This window comes from Solenopsis invicta, unplaced genomic scaffold, assembly GCF_016802725.1.
Source record: "Solenopsis invicta isolate M01_SB unplaced genomic scaffold, UNIL_Sinv_3.0 scaffold_67, whole genome shotgun sequence".
NCBI classification, from domain to species: Eukaryota; Metazoa; Arthropoda; class Insecta; order Hymenoptera; family Formicidae; genus Solenopsis; species Solenopsis invicta.
The window spans coordinates 71017-95427 of NW_024105342.1; the positions used below are offsets into that span (position 1 = coordinate 71017).

Here is a 24411-nt window from a genome sequence, read left to right on the forward strand (position 1 = left end):
CATGGTAATATGTAAAACAGACTATACAGGTTATAAAATGCACAATTAAAAAATAATAAATAAAAAGAGGAGAATCGCGACAACTACGCGCTCTCACGGCGCGCTAGGGAATTTTCCGGAAGATCGCGAGGCCGCCGGTCGCGGGGAAAAACTCCGTCGTGGCCGTCGTGGGTACCGGGCGCGCCGGGCTCCGCTGGGTAGGAGCGGTAGAAGAGTACGCCGGGCGGCCGGGCCGATCACAGCGCTCTCGAGAACGCAGAGAGTCGGGTGCCAGCGTCCGCCGCCCGCCGCCGCGGCGACAGAGTCAACATCCGGCGACGCAGAGATGCGCACGTTTCGGCGCTCGCCGAGAGGAGAAGGACGCCGCGATCGTGATTTCGGAACATGAAAGTGAGATGAATGGTCGCGATACGAGGACGAGGGCCTGAGGAGCGCTGGGCTTCCGGGACAGGACAATCCACGAGGGCGATTCGAAATCCGCCGCCTCGTCTGTGCGCTCGTACGCGATTGTTTCTCGGCGTTGTCGCGTACTCGCCGCGACAGTCATCGCCGCCGCTGTCGCAGTCGTCGATCCGTCGGAGTCGGACGGTCGCGGCGGAGTCGCGCCGATGCGTCTTGCACTGCGCTTTCCTCGTGAGTGCTGGTGCGCTGCTGCTGCTGCTGCATCGGAAGCGGCGCGATCTCGTCGTAGGGCGCGTTGTTACTCGCGCGTACTCCAGCCCGACTCGGAGCAACTCGAAGGCAATAACGAAGCACGGAGCCGCCGCGTGCATCTCGCCAGCGATCCGCGCGGATCCATTATTCCGGCGACACCGTCGCCGCGCCGAGGCGCCGAGGGAGCCGTCTCGCGTCTGAAGCGGCGGACCGGTCCTTCCCCGCCGCCCCTGCCTCTCTCCTTTCCCCCCGCCCACCCGTCGGCGACCCGGCGAAGCTAGGCTTGCTCCGAGACGACGGCAAACACGGCGTGGATCACATCGGACACGAGGTACACCGACGCGCTGCGGCGTGCAACGCTTTTCCTCGGCCGCTTTTCTCGGCTCGTGTACGAGCGAGTCGCGGGCAGGGAAAAAGTAAGAAAAAAAAGGGAGAGGGTTAGGAAACGGGGGAGAGGAGGGGAGGGAGACCCCCAGCCAGAAGTGGCCACTGTGCGTTGTGCGCGGGTGTCCGAGAAGAGAGGAGTAGTCGGAGTAGAAGGACCGCGGAGAGTCATGTAGACGACAAACGCCGGGAAACGTACGTCTGCTCCGGGACACCCGGACGGCGCCTGCCGTTGGAGCCGGAGTGAGCCGAAGTCTCCCTCGCCTCCTGCCTACCGCGCGCGCGAGAGAGAGAAAGAGAGGAAGAAGCATTCGACCCGGGAGAGAGAAAGAGAGCAAGAGGGGAAGAGAGAAAAACGCGTGCTCCTCCGTGAAGGGAAATCAATTTTGGGCGCGTTGAACCCCCCTCGGGAGTCGGCCCCCAAACCGGAGCGGACGGCTAACTCGCGATGACGAAGCTCGAGTTCGTTCGGGTCCCTTGCCTCCTCGGGACTACCCGGCGGCGGCGGACCGTCCCGCGGCCCGCACGTCTCCTCTCGCATGTTTCTCCGCGGGCCACGCAACGCGACGCCGTTTAAAAATAATACGACGCGACTGGATATCCGTTCGGAGCAGCTCGACGGGACACTTGTCCGGCGACGAGCAAAGACGCGCGATGTTTATGTTGCTGCCCGTGGGAGGGGTGACTGCTCGACAGGGCGAGGAACCGGAAAAATCGTCGGTTTCGCGTCGACCGTGACTCTTTGTCGAGCCACCCCGTCGAGAGCGTGGCCGGAGAAAGAGAGAGAAAGACGACCGGTTCCCGGGAAAGCGTGATTGATTTCACCGAGCATCGTTTGTATATACTCTCGTTTTCGGCGCCTCGATTATCTTATTCGTGTCGTTACTCGCGAATTTCAGAATTCACAGCCGTTTGCTTCACTCCGTTTGTTTTGTATGTGTGACATACTCGGTCGGAGAGACTCTTGCCGCGACGAAATTTATATTCTTACGCATCGTTTTATGCGTAGATATCAATAATCTCGGTCGTTCGGCAAGAATGTTTCACAAGTGTCGACCGACAGCGAGACGGAGATGCAGAAGTGCAAATGTGCTCTAAAATTAATCTCGCTTTTGTGATACCTGTCTTGTTATCTATTGCCGTTAAATATTGCTAATAATTTGTAGAAGTTTGCATAGTTAATAATACGTATGCATTTTGTCGCAGAGTCATGTCGTCGGGAGCGGGCTCCAGTGGAACTGGACGAGGACGCGGGTCCTCCTTGGCAGACAATAAACCAGATAGTAAAGAAGCTAAGCCAAATCCAAAGATGTCGAAAGCTTTAGGCACGTCCGCCAAAAGGTAATGCGGTAGACTCTTATTGTGCAACACAGTAATTATACGTTTATGTTAACTGCAAATGTTACAGTTATTTGTGACAATTTTAAATGTGTTTTATATCTTTATCAGGATACAAAAGGAATTGGCAGAAATCACGCTAGATCCACCCCCCAATTGCAGGTATTATTGCTAATAATCATGATTCCTTTCAAAATAATAATTTTCGAATAAATAATATTTTAAAATAATATTATACTTACATAATATAAATGATGAAACAGTTATATACTTCGTGAGAATAATATGGAGAAATAGAGTTAATTTTCGATTGATTCATTTTACAGTGCAGGACCGAAAGGTGATAACTTATACGAGTGGGTTTCTACTATATTGGGTCCTCCAGGTTCGGTTTACGAGGGCGGGGTATTCTTTCTTGATATACATTTCTCGCCAGAATATCCCTTTAAACCTCCTAAGGTAGGTTGATGGTTGCTCTCTTTTTTATTACATATAATGCTTATTTGTACAGGATTACAACTAGAGCCCCTTATTTCACATGTACATGGATACACGGATTAGATGTGTTTTAGCATTTATGTGTGCAAACAGATGGGTACGTGTACCACGTACCCACGTGCATTACACGAATCAAATATGTATTTAGAACACGAATAAATTAATAAATGTTCAAATTTTTATAAATAAATATATATAAAGTGTCTAAAAAGGTTAGATCAACAAAGTAAGAGGTGAAAGAGAACCTTAAATAGAATACACTAATGTAAATAAAATTTTCAATGCTTTTGAATTTTTAAATAATACGTAAACATAAAAAGTAAAAAATTAACGTAATGTATGGCATTAGCATTATTATTTTAATAAATATTTCAATAACCTTTGATTTTGATATAAAAATATTAACATATTAACATTGCAAGAAAGCAATAATGTTTTTTTGAATATAATATTTCCGGCAGTAGAAAAGCAGCGTTCGGAATTTATAGAAATTGCTGGTATATACGAATACTTTCTTACTAAAAATGCAGTAGCTGGGTATTTATCTTTTCTAGTTTTCATACAGATCTGTGTAACTGTGATTGAACCAAGTATTTCCCTATGTTTTTCTATATTATTTTTTTTGTTATCTCTTTTATGTACGTAAATACACACGTCAATCTGTCATACAATATAGAACGCTGTGATTTAAAATTTTAATTATCCGTGTACTTATATATATATATATATATATATATTTAAAATTTTAATTATCCGTGTACTTATATATATATATATATCATTTATTTACGGATACCCGTGTCAGATGTGTAAGACGACTACATATGTCACATGTATTTTAAAACACGTTTCTGACCGGGAGCTCTAATTATAACACACATTAAAAAGAGGAAAAAAATTAATAAAAATTTAAATAAAATACTGATATTTTTCCATGTATAGGATGTTTACTATTAAGAAAGGCTGAAATTTTCAGGGAATAAATTTTTTTATTCTTGAAAATCATGAATTTTCATGGAACTTTATCAATATTCAAAGAAATTTTTGGAAGTTTATTTTAAATTTAAATTATACCTTGTAACAAATTTGTTTCTGTGATCATTTTTTTGTGATAATGTAAAATTGATTAGCAATAAATATGTAATACACATTATGCATATTTTCTTGTAATTCGGGAGTTTTTATAAAAAAAAATTGAGACAATAAAAGATGATACATCGTTTTAAATTAGTGTTGTGTTTTAATCACAATTAGTTTGTATTATTTCTTTTTAATATTGTCTCTTTAGTATTCAAAACTTAAGTGGCTTTTCTTTGTGATTGTATGATTATGGAACATTAAAAGATACAATAATATAAATTTATTTCAAAGCTGCATTAAAAAATTCTGTAATCTTACCTAGAATTCTGAATAAAATTTTTGAATAATCTGGGGTTTTGGAGAATGGTTTTTAGAGAATCAAAATTTGAGTAAACATCTGATATAAGTCTATTGAAATATCTGTATATTTTAAGTAAATATTCACATTAATATTTATTACATAATATCTTTAAATATTACTTTAATAATGCCTTGCATTTATAAAATTTTTATATAAAGTTTACAGTTATTTCTTTTATTTTTACCAAATATACGTTTTGTTATACACAACTATTATGCTTCAAATATGTTACTTTGCAGGTTACATTCCGAACGCGCATCTATCATTGCAATATAAATAGTCAAGGAGTTATCTGCTTGGACATATTAAAGGACAATTGGTCCCCTGCATTGACAATTTCAAAGGTCTTACTGTCAATATGTTCCCTCTTAACAGACTGCAATCCAGGTAGGCGCATTATTCATGATTATTTAAATTTGATGTACGATATGTACATTTAATATAAATAATGAAGGTATTTATGATATCACTCATTTGTTCTCAAGATTACATTCTGTAGATACTGTATTTTCTTTTATGTGGATCTCTCATATAATTTATCTTACAGCTGATCCACTGGTAGGTAGTATAGCGACGCAATACCTACAAAATAGAGAAGAACACGATCGCATAGCGCGGCTTTGGACTAAGCGCTATGCCACATGAGCATATTTTTAATTCGTATTAAACTCCTATTAGTCTCATGCCAACTTATGATCATTGCTGCTCTCATACAACTTGTCTCATATTGTAGCCTGTGTACACATTTGTATCTATGATCATGTTGGTCAGCAAAATACAAGTGAGCGAAGACCGTTTGAGATCAGCTCAAACACATGATTGTGATGTGCTTTTATGTAGCGTATGTAATGTGCCTAAGTCGGATGAATGTGCGTGCAAGTGTTTAAACAGTGTGCTAGGGCATAACGAGACAGGAGTTTTTCACTTAAAAAAAGGTTACAATGAGATAGTATTTAAATGGATCGTATTGTTTGCAAACAATACTACCCACGATGCTGCTAATATTTCTAGAATAGGAGATAACATGAACAATATTGATAATGTGTAAGTAATTAATAGATATATAGGCGATAAGTCGTAAGTGTAGAGGCCCATTTTTCCATAATTGAACTCCCATATTTTTATATTGAATTCTCTTAAATTTAAATTATTACGTTCATAGATATGACGCCTGGCTCGAGATGTACAGGCTGATTGCATATAACTATAATTTAGCCGTTGAAAAACTACCTATACAATTTTGTGTTCATAATACAGTAATTGTAACGCTCTGCATGAAGCAGACATCAATCACGTTCACGCCATCAGACAAAATTCAACTTGTCTGGGCCCATCCGCAAAAAAATATATTGTAACTGTAAATAAATATTATTTACCGTATACTTATACGCTAGTACATTCAAAAAACTTTGTAATTTTGACCTGGAATCATATTCTGTCTATTATATGTAATGTGAAAATTGATATTTGACTGATTGATTGCACCAATGATCCCGATTCTCTAATTCTGGTTAGCGATTTCTTATCCTTTTCTATAAATCATAGTTTCAGTTTTTAACGTAAAAATGGAGAGAGAAAATTTAACGATTGATGCTAACCAATGTTGGTGCAATCCATCGCGTGTTTTTTACCTGTTATTTTATTGTATCTAAGGAGATACTTACATATCACTTGTGTTGCATACTCAAGGTCTAAAGTCCGAGCATGCTAAAGATACTTTCATTGTCTTCAATGTATCAGGTATATATGTATTGAGCGTCTCCCGAATAATTTCTCGTAGCTTTTTTTTTACATCGTATAACAATTAGATAAACAAGGTGATTAAAATCACTTTGTACATATCTGTTCTAAAATATGGATAGTTGCTTAAAAATATCGGGTAGTGTGAATGTAACTATAGTTTATTAAAAAAAAAAAAGACGAATGACGAAGGAGAGAGAAGCTTACTCGACGAATACTGATATTGTACAGTTTATCGTGTAAAATGAACACTTTACATCCCTTTCGTCACGAAATTCGAGGAATGTAAATATTGCGTGAAATGCATGTGCAGAATATGCGAATCGCGTAAGTTCCTACTACGACAAAAAAATCGAAATATTCTTGGATTTTAATTTAGTCGGCGGACTTTGGCTTCTTATATTTTGTAAGCGCCAGTATGCAGTTTCAACTTTATGAATTAAAGTGTGGGAGATACAAGTCTCAATCAGGATTGTAAATAGAAATAATTATACATAATAGTACGTGTACATGCTCCACGTACATTTGAAGATTACCAGAATATTAACAGTACATAATGGATCTCCGTTATTTCTAAAAACGTGTGTATACGCTAAATAAATATAACTGGAAAAACGAAAACACGTTCCTTTTTAGTACCGATCTGAGAATTGAGACGCATTAGTCTCTTGTAAAAAAAAAAAAAAACATGGATAAGAAGGAAAAAGCCATTGTGGTATTTATGATCTTGGTATTTATGATCTACACGCGGTTTTGATCATTCAATGATCTAAAATTATAAAATACGCTGAGAAGTTAACTAATTCATGAACGCTCTTTTATTTGCGCGTATAAAAAGTATGAATGTTAAACAAAAGAGAATGATGCAAGTTGTACGAAGGTCAGTCTTATATATTGGTAAAGAACCTTTTAATGATATAACGAATGAAATACAATTTATTATATGCTGGTCTTTTCGGTCGTTATTATTGTTACCTTTCCTTATATTTTTTTAAAATCTTTAGTTATATATTCTATGAGGTTTACATTTAGATAAAATTTGCGAAAGTTCGTAAAGATGGGAAGGAATTTGATTAAAAACACTATTTAGTGTCATTAAATTTATTAGTATACATAAAAGCTAGATGAATATGTGCTAAGGACATGTTGGCTCCTAAAATGCCGTAAATTAGTTACATTGTAATAACGAAATTACATTTGTATCACTTTAACGATACTGACTAATAATTTACGTTTATAATAAAAAATAACATAAGCAGCCAAAATAGAATTTAGTACAAAGTCATTTGTGTATATGTGTGTGTGTGTGTATATGTGTGTGTGTCTGTATGTATGTGTGCGTGCGTGTGTGTGAGTATGTGTATATATATATATAATATATATAATATGTATATATTGTATGTAAAATACCAATGTTAGTTAATACTGATTACAATAATCTTCGTCAGTCTTTTGCGTTGCCTGGTACAATTAATACATACAGAGTCTAAAATTTTTAATTAATCTCTGACAAAAACAGATGATTTTATATAATCAAAAGGAGCAAACGTTTCGGACAAGTGCTAGTTTCGAAGCTACATTGCGCATGGTCGATAGATTAATATCATTGAAAATGCTTTCTAATCTCTATTAACTTATAACATAAACGTTACTATGTTAGGCACACTTTAATATCTCATAGCTATTATTTCTATGTTTCTGCAATGGTTATCCTACGGACGTTCATGTTTATTTCTGAGATCTTGTGCATTTGCCACTTGTGTACGTGTGTGTGTACGTGTGTGCCGATGGTAAATTTAAATTATTTCAACATTATTGTAAAATAGTTAAATATATCAATACTCTTTGTTCTTACATATAAATTATTTGCAATAAATACGTTCTCCATTTTTTCAGACATATACGTTCTAATATAACGTTCGGTACATATGTCTAAAGGAATGTTGTAAAATTTCATGCATTTGTTGTATACACAAGACTACAGAAACTTACATAATTCAAATTTAAGTCGTGGTACTTGAATTCGTGAAATCGACAAGACGCAGTGAAATCTCTAAATTTTTTTTCTCTTTCATTTGTTACGTACAAATCTAAAAAGAACATATATTTTCGATGTACTTAAACGCACATAATGTTACTGTTGGCATCCAATTGACATCAATTTTTAAGTTGCATTAAAAAAATGTTTCTTTTTTAAATGGAAGCAAATGAACAAATGGTATCATCGTAATTCGTTCTCATTTAATTCATTTTCCAATATTACTGAAAACTCTTTTGGACTGGAAAATGGAATGAGGTTCAAAAAGTCTTTTTAATATATCACATGGCTATCATTTAAATCATTTATTTCTTTTTAGAAATAACTTGTTGCTCAGTAAAAATAACATTAATCTTTTTGCCTTGGTCCCAAATATGAATGAACTTAGCACTAAACATGCACAAATGTTTTTGCAGCAATAGACTGTCAATAGCATATAATACAATGAAGCACAAAGAGAGAATCAATATCAGAGTTTACTGACATTACAAGCTAAATTATTGACAGGATAGAGCTAGCTTCCATTTGATACTCCGTTTTAATCGAGCTAGATGTTAAGATGCGCTAATTTTGTTACATCATCGGTACAGAATAATGTACAGAATTTTTGTGTACATCTGCAATATTACATAATGATACTATATATACACGTATACGTATATATATTTCACGGGGCACCGTCGATTACGAATAAGAGTACACTGCTTTTTCTTTGTTTTTCTTTCTTTGTAGAACACAGAAAATTATTATAAATTTAATACAAGATTACTACAACATCGTATATATTATAAGTATTAGAGACTGTACTTTTTGTCGAGAGAAAAAGATGAGGAGGCATTATAAAAACAGATGCCAAGACTGCATGTACTCAAATATAATACATACTAGTTTATGGTAATATTAAATTATATCAGAACACAAGTTTGCTTGCAATTAACCGTTACATAATTTGTCCATTTCTGCATTTCGAGGAAGATTATGCAGAAATGCTCGTTTTTGTTTTTTTTTTTTTTTTTTGTTTAAATCTGGCAAAAATTAAGAGGAATGATGGCTACATTAGATGCTATTTCTTATAATAATACAGAGATTGTACATAATTCGTAAAAGATTACCAAACTTTGTATAAACATGTCGCACGAAAAAAATTGATCAGACTGCATCATGGCACATAATTTAACAGGCACCTTTTATTGTATGTGCCAAAATTGATCAACATTTCATTGTAATTTCTGATAAACGGGATCGTATACATTTTCGACTAGTTGCTCTCTTTTCTTTTTGCTTTTATATTGCATGTTACATTTTTGGCAGATATTGGCAGTAATTTGATGTTTAAATTTAACAGGATATGTTAATATTCAATGCATATTGCTGCTTCATTTGTCTTTTTTTATTTTATAAGAAAAAAGCGAAGTAACGAGGGACATCAATTTGCATTCCCTCAGAAGTATGTACTTTCACATGCATTACATACATACATACCGAAACGTCGCTAACTTAAGGTATCGCTGTACACTAAATACTTGTGACATCATTCCTCTTTGAGTATATATTTGTAAGCACAGTAAGAATGATTACGGTCGTAATGAATCTACAAGTATTTATTAATCAATGTATGATGAACAATATTATGAAAAATGCCTCCTAATTGATGGCAGATCAGTGTGCTGTGGTTTCGCTGTAAGTAAAAATATTAAATCACTAGGTATGAACATAAAATATTTAAAAAAAAACATCTAGTTTTACGGCATATTAAGCGATATAATTTCAGTATGTATAATACAAACAACGAAAAACAAAAAATAACACGTCACAGTTTTTATGTGATTACTATTAAAATGTAGATTTTAATAATAAATATTCTCTCTCTCTCTCTTATTGCCAACACCAGTTTGCAACACTATATAATCAAGTTAAAGCAACGTCTGTATTGCTGTTTTAACCGAGTGTAAGTCGGTTGAAATAATCTGGTTAAAATAATTTTGTTATGGAATTACGCTTTACTATAATTTTCATATAACATGAACAACTATTACGTTTCGTCTATTTCTATACACTTATACATCTCGTAAGACATTTTTCATGATTGTAACACTATGTAAACTTTACATTGTGGTAAACAACAAAATATCTTAATGTTAGATATATAGTATTTTCTTGTATTGGAACGCACAGCACGCGCGCGGCAACATATATACGTGTAGTTAACATGCAATTGCAAATTGAGGATAACAGTTCTCTTTTGTGTCTTTCAATTTGTTAAATACGAAAATTTTTCATTAATCTGAAGAGTACCATTTAGCCACAAATTAGAAAAAAACAAATTGCGCATTGACACATTGTTACTTTCAATCACAGTTTCTTTGCAGTTCATGAGTATAGTACATCCTATTAATTGATTAAAGTATAATTTTTTCTTTGATTGGATTATACAACATGCAATAAAGGAAATGCCCTTCATCATACACCATTGGGTTAATGCTGAGAAGATATTCATGTATCTTAATACTTCATTTTGTATCTTGAACTGTCTATAATTAGTGGCTTTTTTCTATATAATTTTATTTGTAAAAAAAAAAACATTCACGTACAGATTTTTTATGAACTTTGAAATATTGAACTAAACTAAAAAACATGTACTGATAATATATAAATATAATAAAAATTCATACTATTACGTGTTAGTATTATATGTATTAGCATTTACAATACGTATTAGTATTTATTATAAATATATGTATATTTAAATATATATGTATATTTAAATATGATTTCATAGAAATATACTCAAATTTGCTTTCACAAAAGCATCGATTCGAAAACAAAATGAAGTCTTAAGAGATATGAATGCTTTTAAAACTTGAAGATGATACTGCTGATTATAGCAGAGCCTCGACAACAATATCAATATACACTACATCATGCGAAATATTATGAAGCGAAAATATAGAGAAACGACAGAAATACACTTTTGCTAATAAGCTAAACAATTACTCACGTGGAAGCAGACATTGAACAAAAAAAAGCTTTTAGCACATTTTATAGTGATTTATATTTTATGTAACTTTATCATCGAGATATATAGTTATCGTGGCTCAACTATAACAGTACCACAATGACACTAAACAAATCAGATGTACATTTATAAAAAAATGTATGATCTCCGAGAGTAACAGAGTAACTCCGTTAATATTAATATACAAAGTTGTTCGAGAGCCTATTGTAAAAATATATAAAACATATGTGTGTGACGTTTTATGCCTCATAAGGCTCAAATACCAAAATAGCAGTGAGATTTTTTTGGAGATCTTTAAATTGTTCTTTTTTTTAACCTATCACGCACTCTTTGACGAAAAATAATTATGGCTTATTTGCAATGTGTTAAGAATAGAAGCGGTAAAAGAAAGAAAACATTTTTTATATATAATTGTGCATGGTTAAATGGTAACGAAATAAGGGAAAAAAAATAGTGACAGCTTGTGTAATAGATCAGGTTTTATACAAGTGCATTTTAGGCTTGTTGCAATGAAAATTTGTGTCTATCAGCTTACACAGTCTCATACTCGCGACGAATTGAGCGAGCCAGACAGCACGCAAAGACTACTCCGATCAACTGAAAAAAAAGAGAAATTATTATTTAACATTTGTTTTTTTTTTCGGATATAGCTAAAATCCTTTGCTTATATACATATTGTTATTTGTAGAAATAATATTGTAATAAGTCTTATTTATCAACGTATGCAATAGATGCTCGCATTTAAATCATAAATATAATTGTTCAATATAACTTCAACACATAACATTAAGGTGACAGTTTGAATTAGAACTTACTTGTATGAGGGCTACCCCTATGCCTACTCCTCCCAGGATCATAGCGTTATTCTCTATAGCAGATTGCAGTTTCATCATGCAGCCGTCACTGTATACGTGAATCGAATTTAAATCGCATCGGCTCTGAGTAGGAATCTCTTTGCAGCAGGAATCGGGAACAGTATTATCACGGAAACCAATATGGGGCCAATCCGCAGGGCTATTCATACCGCAACATTGTAACTGAAATTATATTTCAATTCTCAGTTAATTACAAATTTTAATCATGGCATAACAATAAAATTAGTAATATACATAAAATAAAATATATATTTATTTTAGCTACAGTATGTACTTACTACTTACATAATGATATAATACTCTTTCTTACAGTAACGAATAAAGATTTAAATGTAATATTTATACAAATTACGTACAAAACATTTAGTGAACTCACATCATGCTGCATAATATCCCACGAACGGCGAATATCCGGATTAAGCTCATATTGTCGCAAAGTACCATTCAGACGATTTTCTAACATATTAGCAACCTCTCCTCTCATTAGGTAACCTGTGATTCCAGCGCTCAATTCCAGAATAAATATCAGCATCAGCAGGACCGAGAACTGCAATAAATTAAAATTATTGTATATAAGTGTAACATAAAGGATATTGACTTGATAGGAAATAAAAACTTTTGTTTCTATACAAAAACTTTTTTGTTGTGTTATATACAATAAAAAAAATATTTATTAAAAGAGAGGTAAATCACGTTGCGGAAAAGAGATGTAATAGTAATAAATAATGATATTTTAATAATAATCTTTTTAGAGTCATACCGTTATTATCATGCAGTGGTTCTCCTTTACAGCGCCGCAGCATCCAAAGAATGATACAAGGAAGACTATGATACCGACTACTATCATTAAGAGTGGGGCTGCAAAGAACCAACTATCCACAAAATTGCTGTACCCGCTGTAAACAACCAGAATCACACCGCCCACCGAAATAAATACGATGCCGGTGATCTGAAATAACACATAAAATATTTTAAATTTTAAATATTTTAATATCACATGTATTATGTGTCGTGTATTTATTATTTTTCTATGCAATAAATATTATATATTCATTATAAATATAATTTATAATTTCACGTTTTATCATTATAATGATAAAATACGATAAGATATGATAAATTCTTCTCAACGTGAACAATGTAATATAAATATTTATTTATTATTCAAATTATACTTTTATTACGTAGCTCTGTATCTTTTTATAATTTCGCGTTTTCATGATAAGTTGCAATTTATCGTACCTCATCATAAAAATATAGACAGCACAATATACAAATTTTCAAATTATATTCTCTTCAGTGTGAAAACATACAACTTATATGTATCATTTAAATCGGGAAGAGAAAAAATTAGTAGTAAAAATGCTATCGTTTTTAAAGAGTTAAGAAAATAACACCCTTTATTCTTAATCCTAGTTCTTTACACGTGCATCGCAAATTCACGTTAAATTGTATGTTTTCTGGCATATTATATTAGCGCTTACTTTCACAAAGCGCGTGCTTCCGAAGTGAAAATCTCTAATTAGAATCATTACATTAAAACTCCACGATATATGAGAAACAATAACAAACAACTCTACTGCCCGTGTTATTTCACAAATATATAATTAACGAACTTCAGCGCGCTCGTCACACTTGATATATTGCTCCAGAAATACATTTTTCTACCTTCCGTTCAGAAAGACGAGTTGCAATCGACACCTCGAGTAAATTAGAATGAACATTCAATACTTTTCTTTCGTGCTAATAGCTTTAAGTGGAAAGCATGATCGCGTAAGAGCTGCATTGTTTACCAATGGGAAGCACATAAAACTGTTATAATTACGCCGTCTTAACTTTCAGCGAGATAACTACGCGGGAAGGACTCTCGCAAGTAGATTACGAAAGCGAGTAGATATTACAGTGGCTCTACAAAGAAACTATTGTATAAGAAATTCTTTGTAGTAGAAAATTAGAAAGGTAACATTTGCAACCTTATCATCCGAAGATTGCGGAAGAAAACTCAAGACGTTTCTTTACGTCGTTACTGTCGCAAACACGCGAGTATCTCGATAATAACATGCATGTACGGAAATTTTCCACGCAGGAGAAGTCGATTTTCAAGCCGAGAGTGGTGGTTAAAGTTCAAGGATTCTGATAATTAAATTCTTTATCTACGTTACAGATAAAATGCGATAAATTCTTTATCTACGTTACAGATAAAATCCGTTTCTACGCAGAAATGGATAGCAAATGGTCGAACACGGCTTGTTTGCTATTCATTTATTTCGAGCTGTTGACGCGAACATGGAGCGTGAGTATCCAGGTAGCACGTCCTTTAGAAATCCAATACTGGTAGTACTAAATTGGTCAGTGATTAATCACTTTGAGTATTAAAAGCACTGTTATTAGCGGAGAGAAAGGTAGTATTACAGCTGTAAGCATTACGGCTATCACTATTATCTTCGTTATTAAATGACAAATTCCAACGATTGTTTATGGAATTATTTGTTTAGTAGCCCGACGTTATGTAGCGACGCTAATATGCCAATTATTATAAGGCACTTTTACGATCGATTACTGCCAACCGAAGGTTGACAAAAATGGAGAGAATATGCGTTTTTACTTTTGAGAATTTCAAAACTTCTTCAAGGTACATTTTAACATTTAATTACACATACTTCTTTATTGTTATTAAACTTGAGCATATAATATTATCATAAAAATGTATGTATACTCGAGTGTTATTTTTTTTTTATGCAGCTATACACACTTCAAGTTATGATCGAATTATTCAATAGCACAGTATTTTATTAATTTAGCTACTTAAGCGAGGGTTTCATATTGAATTATTTCTCCGATAAGTCAATTGTCACTCTAAAGGCTACGTGCAGAAATGTTAGAGATATCATTTTATCTTTGTTGTTTAATGTTAAACAAGGATAAACAATATCTCCAGTGTTTCTAAACGCAGGAAAATTCCAAATATTGGAAAATTAAAAATATACGATTATAGAATAAAATATTGTGTTTTTAATCAAAATCAATTTTGTAAATTTATCTTTGAGGTGATCATATTACCACCCTGTTTTCTCTTCCATCAATGGATGGAATCCATTATGCAGTGTCATCACATTTTTATAAATCACGTACTAAGTAATAAATATTTCATAACTTTGTCTAAAATTTAAACAACATTTTGACGAATCGTTCAAAATTCAATGTAAAATATGGATTACTAACAAAGTTATTGAATAAAATGTAAATGAGTGATTTATTACTTTTTTTTTATTTTTAATATACAAATTGAGTAATTAATTACTGACCAATTTAATACTGCCAATATTAAATCTTTGTAAAGGATGTTGGTTGATATAAATTTTATATATGTTTATATATGTTTCCTAAAAATGTTTAATATTTTACAACCACTTAGGAAACGTATATAAAATCAAAAATATACTATTCAGATAATGCTTCGCAAAATTTTGAATGTGCTTTCTGGTATCGCTAAACACAAAAAAATATTGTCGCGATAAGAAGAGTGGTTACTCAATCTTCAGTTTCCTTCTTTTAAGTAACGGTTATCTTTACAATAAAATAATAATCTTAAAATACACTTATCATCATTTATTTTAAATAAATAATATTTAAAATTGAACTAGAACTGGCTCAGTGAAAATAAATCAAAGTATAAATTAATGTCATAAAAGCCAATGAATGTTCGCGTGTAAAATAGTAACGCAAAATACGAAGCAAAATATTAACAGAAATTAGATACAAATAAACGTTTCAAGCCTCCGTTTTGGATCATCTTCAGTATAAATAATATAAAAAAATATTAGTATCAATGTAAAATAAATTGTCCAAATTTGACTAGTTTATTACACCTATGATGGTCGAGATGATATGAATTAGATGCATTAACATATTCAGAAAGTTGAAAATTTCAAAACTCAAACTCAATGTAGTGCTTTATAGAATGTGTTATGGAATAAAAAGTTTTTGAGTAGTTAAGAGTTAAAAAAAGAGAACGTTGCAGTTTAACAGTTAAAGCGGATGAACACTGTAAAAGCGAGGTAAATGTTATAAAGAGTTACAGAACAGTAAATATTTATTTAAAATAAACTGAATACACTTAAAAAAAATACAATATATACTTGAATTAAATAAATATTATATATTTCAAATTATGTATTTCTTAAGTTGATATATTCGCAAATCTATCTTCTAATCAAATTTATGCAAAATTATACTAATTATTTATTAATTGTCCTTGCAACTCAATACTTCAATTAAAAATATTATGTTAAGATAAAAATTCGATTTGATTATTGTACTTGAATTTCTCTGATATAATTTAATAATATTCTTCAAAATAATATAAATTTTTTTTTAAATATGTGTAACTTTTTCTAAAATTTATTACAAGTGTATTTTAAAATTATCAAGAAAATATCTTTTATTCAAGATATATAACCGTTACTTGCTAGAAGAAAAAAAAAGGAAATTGAGTAATTGCTTTTCTTCGTTGTACTTTTTTGTGAGAATATACAGAAAAATATTCTCGTGCTAAGAAAAGCGATTACTCAACCGTCAGTTTTTTTCTTTTAAGTAATGCTTTGCAAAATATAGCTTTCTAATAGTCTTATAATTCACTCATTATTACTTGAAATAAGTAATATTTATTTAAAATAAATGTCTATGTATCCAAAGAAAAATATATAAAATCTGAGTAAATATCATGTATTTCAAATATTTCATAAGTTAATATATCCACAAGTTCATAGTAAATATAAAATTTATTCAAAATATATTTTGAATCTTAATAACTTAATACTTCAATCAAGAATATTAAATTAAAACAAAAATTTGATTTGTTTATTATTCTTATTATTTTTTAATACAATTTTATAATATTCTTTAAAACAATACATGTAGATGATTTATTTTTTATAAGTTTTTCTAAAATTTGTAACAAATATATTTCAAGACAACTATCAAGAAAATATTCTCTGTGTTAAAAGATAACAGTTACTTGCTAGAAGAAAAAAAGTGAATTAAATAATTGCTTTTCTTGGTATTTTTCTCTGTAAACACAGAAAAAATATCATTCTTGTGCTAAGAAAAGCGATTATTCAATATTGTTAGTTTTCTTTTTTTAAATAATAACTTGCAAAATATCTTTCTAATAAGTCTTCAAATACACTCATCTTTTACTTGAAACAAGTAATGTTTACTTAAACTAAATTTCTGCGTACACAAAATAAAATATATACTTGAATTAAATAAATATTATGTATTTCAAATATTTCATAATTATAAAACTTATTCAAAATATATTTTGAATCTTGATCACTTACTTTAACCAAAAAAGTATTAAGTTAAAATTCAATTTGCTCTTATTATTCTGATTATTTTTTCAATACAATTTTATAATATTCTACGAAAGAATATCTTTTTGTATACATTTTTCTAAAATTTGTGACGAGTATATTTTAAGACAACTATCAAGACTATCAAGAAAATATTTCTTGCCACTCGACGCTAGGAGAAAAAAAAAGTAAATCGCTCTTGTCGGCAGTATTTTTCCGTATGAAATAATCGGTTCTACCGAAGCACGCAACCGCGGCGAGAGGAATTCGTCGACGGCGGCCCGTGTTCCCGTTGCTGGATCTGTCTAAATAAAGACATCTCTCTCCAGCGCGCACGGGAGCCGGCGTTCTACGGCGGCCGCCACGCCGGGGAAGAAAGAGAAGAAAAGGCGAGCGCGACTGGCGACATCGTCGCGTCGTAGGAAGGCTACGTCGCTCGTCGCCGCCAGACGAAGATTATAGACCTCTCCCCCTTGCCTATGTGGTTACCTACGTGTCTTTCACCTACGGCTCACCTACGTTCCCGGCGGCGTGTTACGCGCGCTCGCTCGCTCGCCTGCCCGCCCGCCCGCCCGCCTGTTCGTTCGCCCTAGTAGGCCTTCGAGGCAGCGCGAAACCGAGCCCGACCAGACCGGTCGATTCGCGTTCGCCCCCGAGCGAAGCCTGGACACCGGCTACCGCTGCCACCGCCGCCGCCGCCGCCGCCGCCGCCACCGAGACCGACCGGCGCGTCGCGGTGGCCACGGCGCGCGTAACATACGCTAACAGGTGACTCTACCGCGGCGAACTTTACGTATGAATCTATTGAAAAGTTTCAGCAACGAGGACGTGCCCTACGCGCGACGATCTATACGATCTAGGGTGTCCTAGAAAGCGAAGTGTAGAACACGGGGACGCGAACGACGCGCACGTCGCGCGCTTATCTCTTCCCCCTGTGAAATGTAAAGTTCAGCTTCTACAGCCTTACTAAGAGTGTCATTGAAAGAGAGCGTGGAGGGAGGAATCGTAAATTGATTCTTTCGTCGTTCGATTCGCGCGGCGGATTTTTCTGCTGGGAGAATTTTAATTCGGGACTCGGAAACGCTCCCGGCCGCGGTCGTATTTTTAACTCCCTCTGCCTGCAATCTGGGTCTCCTTTGTCCAGCCCAAGTGTTTTTTTACTGTGCTAGGCTTTCAAAATATGTACAACGTAATTGAACAGACGCGACGTAATCGAATTCCTTTCACTTAAAAAAAATGGTCTTGCAAGTACAGCCATAATTTTCTGGTTGCAAAAAATTAACTAGGACACACTGAAAAAAATGCTGCAATATAAATTAAAACGTAGTTTGGTTCAATTAAACGAATCACGAGCTGTCACTAATACGTGTAGCCGATTCAACTAAATTTGATTCATTCAACTACATTTGTTACTGTCTTTACCTTTAATTCTTTTATTTCATTAATACCGTTATTAAATTAACAAAATAATTCCATTAATCTGATGCTGTTGATTCAACAGTATTGTTTTCTCTGTGTAGATAAATAAGTGTAGCAAATATTGTGATATTACATATGTCTGGTACTTAACCAATCTAAATAACGGAGATAGAATTTATATTTTAATTGTTTATGAAATTTAGTAAGAAAATTTTTTTGAAACTTTCTATTCATGTTCAGGCCAATCATACTTGTTATAAAATTGACTGTATAATTGGCAATAAAACCTAAATTTTCTAGAAGGTATTATTAAATGTTGCTGCTACAATTTTATGTGACAAACAATAATATTTTAATAGATACAAAAAAATAACGATAAATTGAGACACCTAGATATCTATCTGCATTAGCAAAACATTTTTTTTTATGTTCCATCTAACAGAGTACATTTTTAAAAGATTGGGAAAAATTCAGGTTACTTTTCAACATTTTGTTATCAGTTTTTTACTTCCAATGTTAAAACATTTATTTAACCCCTTCATAGTGTATGCAGCCAATGTGCACAGAAAAAAATGTGCCACCAGTGTGTAATGTAACATATGTGCACATCTAAAAGTAAAACCGATTTATCCTTTTGTAATTTGTATGAAACTTGATATCCTATGATTTTTGAGGTTGCCGAATCCGAGTATATCAGAATTTCAAAATTTAAATAGCGGATTAAACGGTAGACATAAAACTTGAAAAAAATAATTGGATTTTTATAAACCTAAGTACTCCAGAGTAGTTGAATCAAAATATATCAGAATTTTGTTATTTTAAAAAGGCAGATCAAACGTAAACGTGCCCCTTTTTACAAGAACACAATTATTTTTTCAAATTTCGATGCGCCATATTAAATCCACCATTTTGAGTTTAAAAGTTCTGAAATTATATTCAGTGACTTTAAAAACTTTAATACTAAAATCGTCTCGGAAAAATAATAAACTTTTTTTCCATTATACAGTCTTATTTCCCCCACATTGCGAAAGGATTAATAATAATTAAAGTTTAAGTAATAAAATTTGAGTGAAATTTTGCTTCTTCCAAAAAAAACCCGAACATCACAGACGGAAGATTAATTTGAGACTCAGCCGAACTCTGAAGGCTGAGAAACGACGATGCGGCGACGCGAGACGGTATTTTCTCGCTGAAAGACAAAATTGACTTCAAGCATCGTGAAGAACAAAGCCACCCATCGAGCTCGTATTTCTCCTGGCACGCTCTGTATAAACGCGGTCGTTGCGCTGGCATTTCACGGTGGACGGATCATTAAACGTTACAGTAAGGAACGCGCGCGAGAGGCACCCCGCCCTGTCTTCTATCCTTCACAGGGTTGTTTTGTGTCCTAGATCCTGCCGTTCGGCCGTCGCGTCGGTACGGCGACGACGTTTTACGTATGTGAGCGCCGTCTCCTGGGACGAGCGTGGCTTTCGATAGTTTCGTTGTATCGCGCCCCAGCCCCTTAAATAAACTCTTCCCCCTTCGTCAACGTAATCGGACGCCGTCCCTTTGTTATATTCACATTTCGAAGGTGACAAAAACCAGCTGATACGAATACATTTTTTTTTATCGTGTTATCGACGTCTTTTACGCGGAAACAGTGACTTTGCCGAAGTATTTGAATTTGATTAGACACAGATTTAAAAATAGTTTCGTTGGACTGTGAAAGATATTTATGTAGGACGCTCAAGCGTGATGATAGTGCTGCAAAAAATGTTGTTCTAGCAATCAGCTCGAGTGTCCTACTTAATTATTTCGACGGCTCAGATTATTTTTAGATTCAAATGAAATTTTAAATACTTCGGCAAAATCGTGTCAACAGTGTTGTCGTTATTTATATAAAATTACTTATATAATCATCTAGATAAAGAAGCTTTATTTGATCTTTATCTAGATCATTACAACATACATTATTTTCATTTTTAACTGAGATAAAATAATTTTTAACTGAGATAAAATAAGTGTTATTTTTTTCAAATTATCTATGATAATGCGAATAATAATGAGAATGAAGTACTTATAGCCTCAATCTCTAAGTTATCATTTATTTTAAGAAGAGAATTTTTTTAATGATAACAAGGTTGCGTGCCAAAATTTACTACCAGTACAGAAAATCTATAATATACATAATGTGAACTATAGATTTTTAGTACTGACAGTGTATAATGAAATGCAGCCAAGTTGCACAGATTCAGTATAGTAGTGCAATATAAATATTGCCATATAAAACTATAAATTCAAAAAGTTTTACAAAGAATTTTGTGAGACATTATATAATGCGTTATTCTTTCCATTTTTCAACTTTAACTTTTATTTGTATATTGATTTCAAAAAGAATATTTTTTGTCAGATTAAATTATATGAAGAACTTGTGTTTTTAAAAAGATATTTTAGAAATAAAAATACAAACATGTCGTTTTCATATCTTAAATTGTTTTGCTCTGAATAACAATATTATTTAAAAATTTATCTACGTAAAACCATATATAATTTTAACTTTTACCTATATAAACTGAAATTAAATCATCTTTATCTTATTTAAGATACATTTACATACAATTTATCTTTATAAGATAATTTTAAGTTATCTAAGCGCAACACTAATCATTAAACATTTGTTCATGCCATTTCATTGCTATTTACTCTTTAAAAAATATACCTTGTGCTGACAATGAAAATATTATTAGACAAAGATGTTTTGTTAGATAAAGATAAGAACATTGTTGGGGAAAGGAAGATACTCTGTCAGATGGAAAGGATATCCGGGGACTCAATCGCGTCACGTCCGGAATCTGCCTTGAATTTTTATTTTACGTGATGTTGCACATATTTTGCACGTATTACAAGTTTTATACGCAATGGTGTCGCGCGCGCGCGCGCGCACGACTATGTTGGACGGGGTGAACTCTAGATTACGTTAAATGCGAAAGGATGGGTGGGAGAGAGGGGGAGCGGGGTATCGATCGCTTCATCCGTAACGCTTACACCGAGCTTCTGGAGCATAAGCACCACAAAGTTTCCCTCGAATTGATACCCTCGTACTTGCATCATTTATTCAGAAACGCGGTGCGGTTTCGGTCACGCCATGCAATATCGATTAGATTATTATTGTCATTAGATAATAGATTATATCGGCGCTGGACGGGGTACGGCAATTTTTTTTTTCTTTTTCTAAAAACCAAACAGAGCGGCACGGACGACGGAAAGGATCCCCTCGCCGTCGAGCCGTGCGTAATATCGATCCGATACGCCCAAGATTGCATCGTGTCAATGTAACCATAAGAAGCTTCGTCGCGAGCGGAAACACGACACCGATGGCGATCATTGTATTACCAGACATCACGGTCATCAATCGTATAAGATCGAGTCGACTCCCGATCGTCGCCGTAAAGGACGTGAAAAATGCTTTTTCGCTTGAAGTTGGCTGCTCGCCGAAGTTTTCTACAATGCACGTTACGACGTAAAGCCCTAAGCTGAACAGAACAGGGAACAAGCAACATCAGTTCAATATGTTGAACAAAGAAAGCTCTATACGTTTTCCTTATTCCTAACAGCACACGATATATGAATATGTGTACGATATTGTATGATAATGTACGAATATTCGTACGATATGAATATTCTAGAATATTCATACGATATCTTGCACTGTTAGGTTATTTAACATATTGAACGATTGCTTATTATTCCCTGTGTGTGTGTGTGTGTGTTATTGCCTGTGCTCTTCATTGTGCATCAGGCTTAACAGTTACAATCCTGTATGGAATATGGAATGCAGCTTGCTTCAGGCGAAAAGACATTATTGACGCCTAGTGTACGACAGACGTTAGATGGACACGGACGTAGCTCTTTAATCGGCGATCGTCCACTGTTCGGATGTTACATCCAGTATGCAAATGATCTGAGAATCCATCGTTCGAAGCCACAATTTCGAGACACAAAACTCGCTCGAGCCGTCGTAAATTTCGTGCAGATCGATGACCAGAACGAGACACAACCCGGTCCCAAATAAATCGAGCGCGATTCGTAGCCAAAGTGTCCCGGTGTGCGATTCTTGCGGTTTCGAGCGGTGATTCATCGTCATTTCATTCGCCGACACGCGGATGACGATCGACGGGGCCGCGACGCCGGTGTCGGCGACGTTGCCGAGCCTCGATGTCGGGACAAGCGAAGCGTGTCGAGATCGGCGAGATCTCTCCCCAGATGCTCTATCTGGCTTCGGGGGATACGCGTAACACAAAGCCCGGCGCCGCGCTGGGCGCGACGCGTCGCGAGGCGACGCGACGCGACGCGGGGCGACGACGCGACGCCGAGAATAGCGACCCGGATAGCGGAACGCAGAGAGCGAGCGTCGGTGGGCCCTTCGCGTCCTCCCGTTAGCTCCACGCGGCCTGTTGTTACTCACCGCGAAGATCAGGTTGAAGAGAAACAGCAGGTACTTGACACAGGCCATGCCGCCGGACACCATTTTCGACACTCTCACTGTGTGTACTACGGGCTTCGTGAATCACTGAATCGTGTACGCCACGCGACGTCTGTGCGCGCGAGAAGAAGTAGAAATCAATGCGCCTCTCGCAGCTGTGTGCACACGGAAGCGGAAAACGTCGCGGTTTGCTTTGCTCCTTCGCGTTCTCGTTTCGCCTCTGACCCACCTCCCTTTCTCTCTCTCTTTCTCTTTTGCCGCTCCTCCGTACGTCAACGACCCGAACTTCACGGGATGCTCGCGCGTCGACTGTTCGCCGTCAAATGCACCGGACAATGTATTTTTGTTGTTGCGCGGTATACACTGGCGATGCGCGCGCAGCCACTCGGCCAGGGCCGTACCTTTCTTCCGAGGCGCGGGGCACAGAGTGAGGATAAAACCATTGAAATTTACATCATTTTAACATTGCACTTAAAATATAAAACTAAAAGAATCCGGTGCTCTCTATTATTCGCGAAACATCTCGTGTAACACGTGCGCACGTCACGTGTTTCTCTCTGATCTCTACTCTGGTAAAATCAATTGCAGCGGAACGGAACGACACGGACATTATTAACAGTTAGTTTGAAGCTTCAGAAATTTAAATAAGACAATGCCGCGAACGGAATTAGCGCCCGCGTGGCGTCTAATGTTGTAAATGCTGTAATAACAAGCGCCACCGCGACGTTTGTTGTTACACAGTCAAGAATCCTCTCGGGCGTATCTCACTCCGCTCGATTCCTCCTACTGTTTACTTAACAGGAAAACTTGTATGTCTCTCGTGATTATTATTCATCATTCGTAGTATGACCGTCGTCACGTCCGCTCGTAGATGATCGATGACTATGCCGCTCCACGCGCGAACGTGCCGCGTCGTCGCCCGAATGCTACGAGCCTGTGCGTAACGCGGTGCACAGGCTTTCCCTCCAACGCAACGCAAGACGACGCGACGACGACGACGTTGCACTCCGGGTGGCGGCGGTATCATGGCGAGCTTGGCTTCTGATCGACGATTCAGCCGCACAAACCGCGTGTCCGCATTATGCGTATGCATCCCTCACCCGTCCTTGATTCCCGAGGACAGATGAGGACCAATGTCGATCGCGGACGACAAGGTTCACATGCAATTGCAGCTGAAGCTCGTGTCTCT

The 24411-nt window shown here is 35.6% G+C and overlaps 3 protein-coding genes across 8 annotated transcripts; 2 read left to right on the forward strand and 1 right to left on the reverse strand.

Moving 5' to 3' along the window:
- The first annotated feature begins 76 nt into the window (after window positions 1-76).
- Window positions 77-882, forward strand: LOC105203106. Its single transcript, XM_011171870.3, has one exon. The coding sequence runs from the start codon at window positions 400-402 to the stop codon at window positions 853-855; it is 456 nt and encodes a 151-aa protein (XP_011170172.2). The 5' UTR covers window positions 77-399; the 3' UTR covers window positions 856-882.
- On the forward strand, window positions 747-6742 carry LOC120356745 (ubiquitin-conjugating enzyme E2-24 kDa). Of its 6 annotated transcripts, none has more exons than XM_039459536.1 (6): window positions 747-985; window positions 2245-2379; window positions 2488-2538; window positions 2703-2835; window positions 4555-4702; window positions 4863-6742. In XM_039459536.1, exons 2-6 carry the CDS (start codon window positions 2249-2251, stop codon window positions 4958-4960), a joined length of 561 nt encoding a protein of 186 aa, XP_039315470.1. In that variant the 5' UTR covers window positions 747-985; window positions 2245-2248; the 3' UTR covers window positions 4961-6742. The 6 variants fall into 6 exon arrangements, with proteins under 6 accessions (XP_039315470.1, XP_039315472.1, XP_039315471.1 ...); XM_039459538.1 differs by lacking the exon at window positions 747-985 and adding an exon at window positions 1143-1233; XM_039459537.1 differs by lacking the exon at window positions 747-985 and adding an exon at window positions 1166-1281.
- Window positions 6743-7140: 398 nt separating this feature from the next.
- On the reverse strand, window positions 7141-23571 carry LOC120356883 (CD63 antigen-like). Its single transcript, XM_039459535.1, has 6 exons — window positions 23205-23571; window positions 12745-12933; window positions 12361-12531; window positions 11925-12146; window positions 11645-11706; window positions 7141-9771 (listed from the first exon to the last, which is right to left on the reverse strand). Exons 1-6 carry the CDS (start codon window positions 23265-23267, stop codon window positions 9753-9755), a joined length of 726 nt encoding a protein of 241 aa, XP_039315469.1. The 5' UTR covers window positions 23268-23571; the 3' UTR covers window positions 7141-9752.
- Window positions 23572-24411: the final 840 nt, after the last annotated feature.

Coding starts and splice junctions, on each gene's coding strand:
- LOC105203106 (XM_011171870.3), top strand. CDS start 400: ATGGTCGCGATACGAGGACGAGGGCCTGAGGAGCGCTGGGCTTCCGGG.
- LOC120356745 (XM_039459536.1), top strand. CDS start 2,249: ATGTCGTCGGGAGCGGGCTCCAGTGGAACTGGACGAGGACGCGGGTCC. Junction 2,380..2,487: donor TTAGGCACGTCCGCCAAAAG/GTAATGCGGTAG, acceptor TATCTTTATCAG/GATACAAAAGGAATTGGCAG. Junction 2,836..4,554: donor ATCCCTTTAAACCTCCTAAG/GTAGGTTGATGG, acceptor GTTACTTTGCAG/GTTACATTCCGAACGCGCAT.
- LOC120356883 (XM_039459535.1), bottom strand. CDS start 23,267: ATGGTGTCCGGCGGCATGGCCTGTGTCAAGTACCTGCTGTTTCTCTTC. Junction 12,934..23,204: donor TCTTCAACCTGATCTTCGCG/GTGAGTAACAAC, acceptor GTGTTATTTCAG/ATCACCGGCATCGTATTTAT. Junction 12,532..12,744: donor ACCACTGCATGATAATAACG/GTATGACTCTAA, acceptor AATTTATTGCAG/TTCTCGGTCCTGCTGATGCT.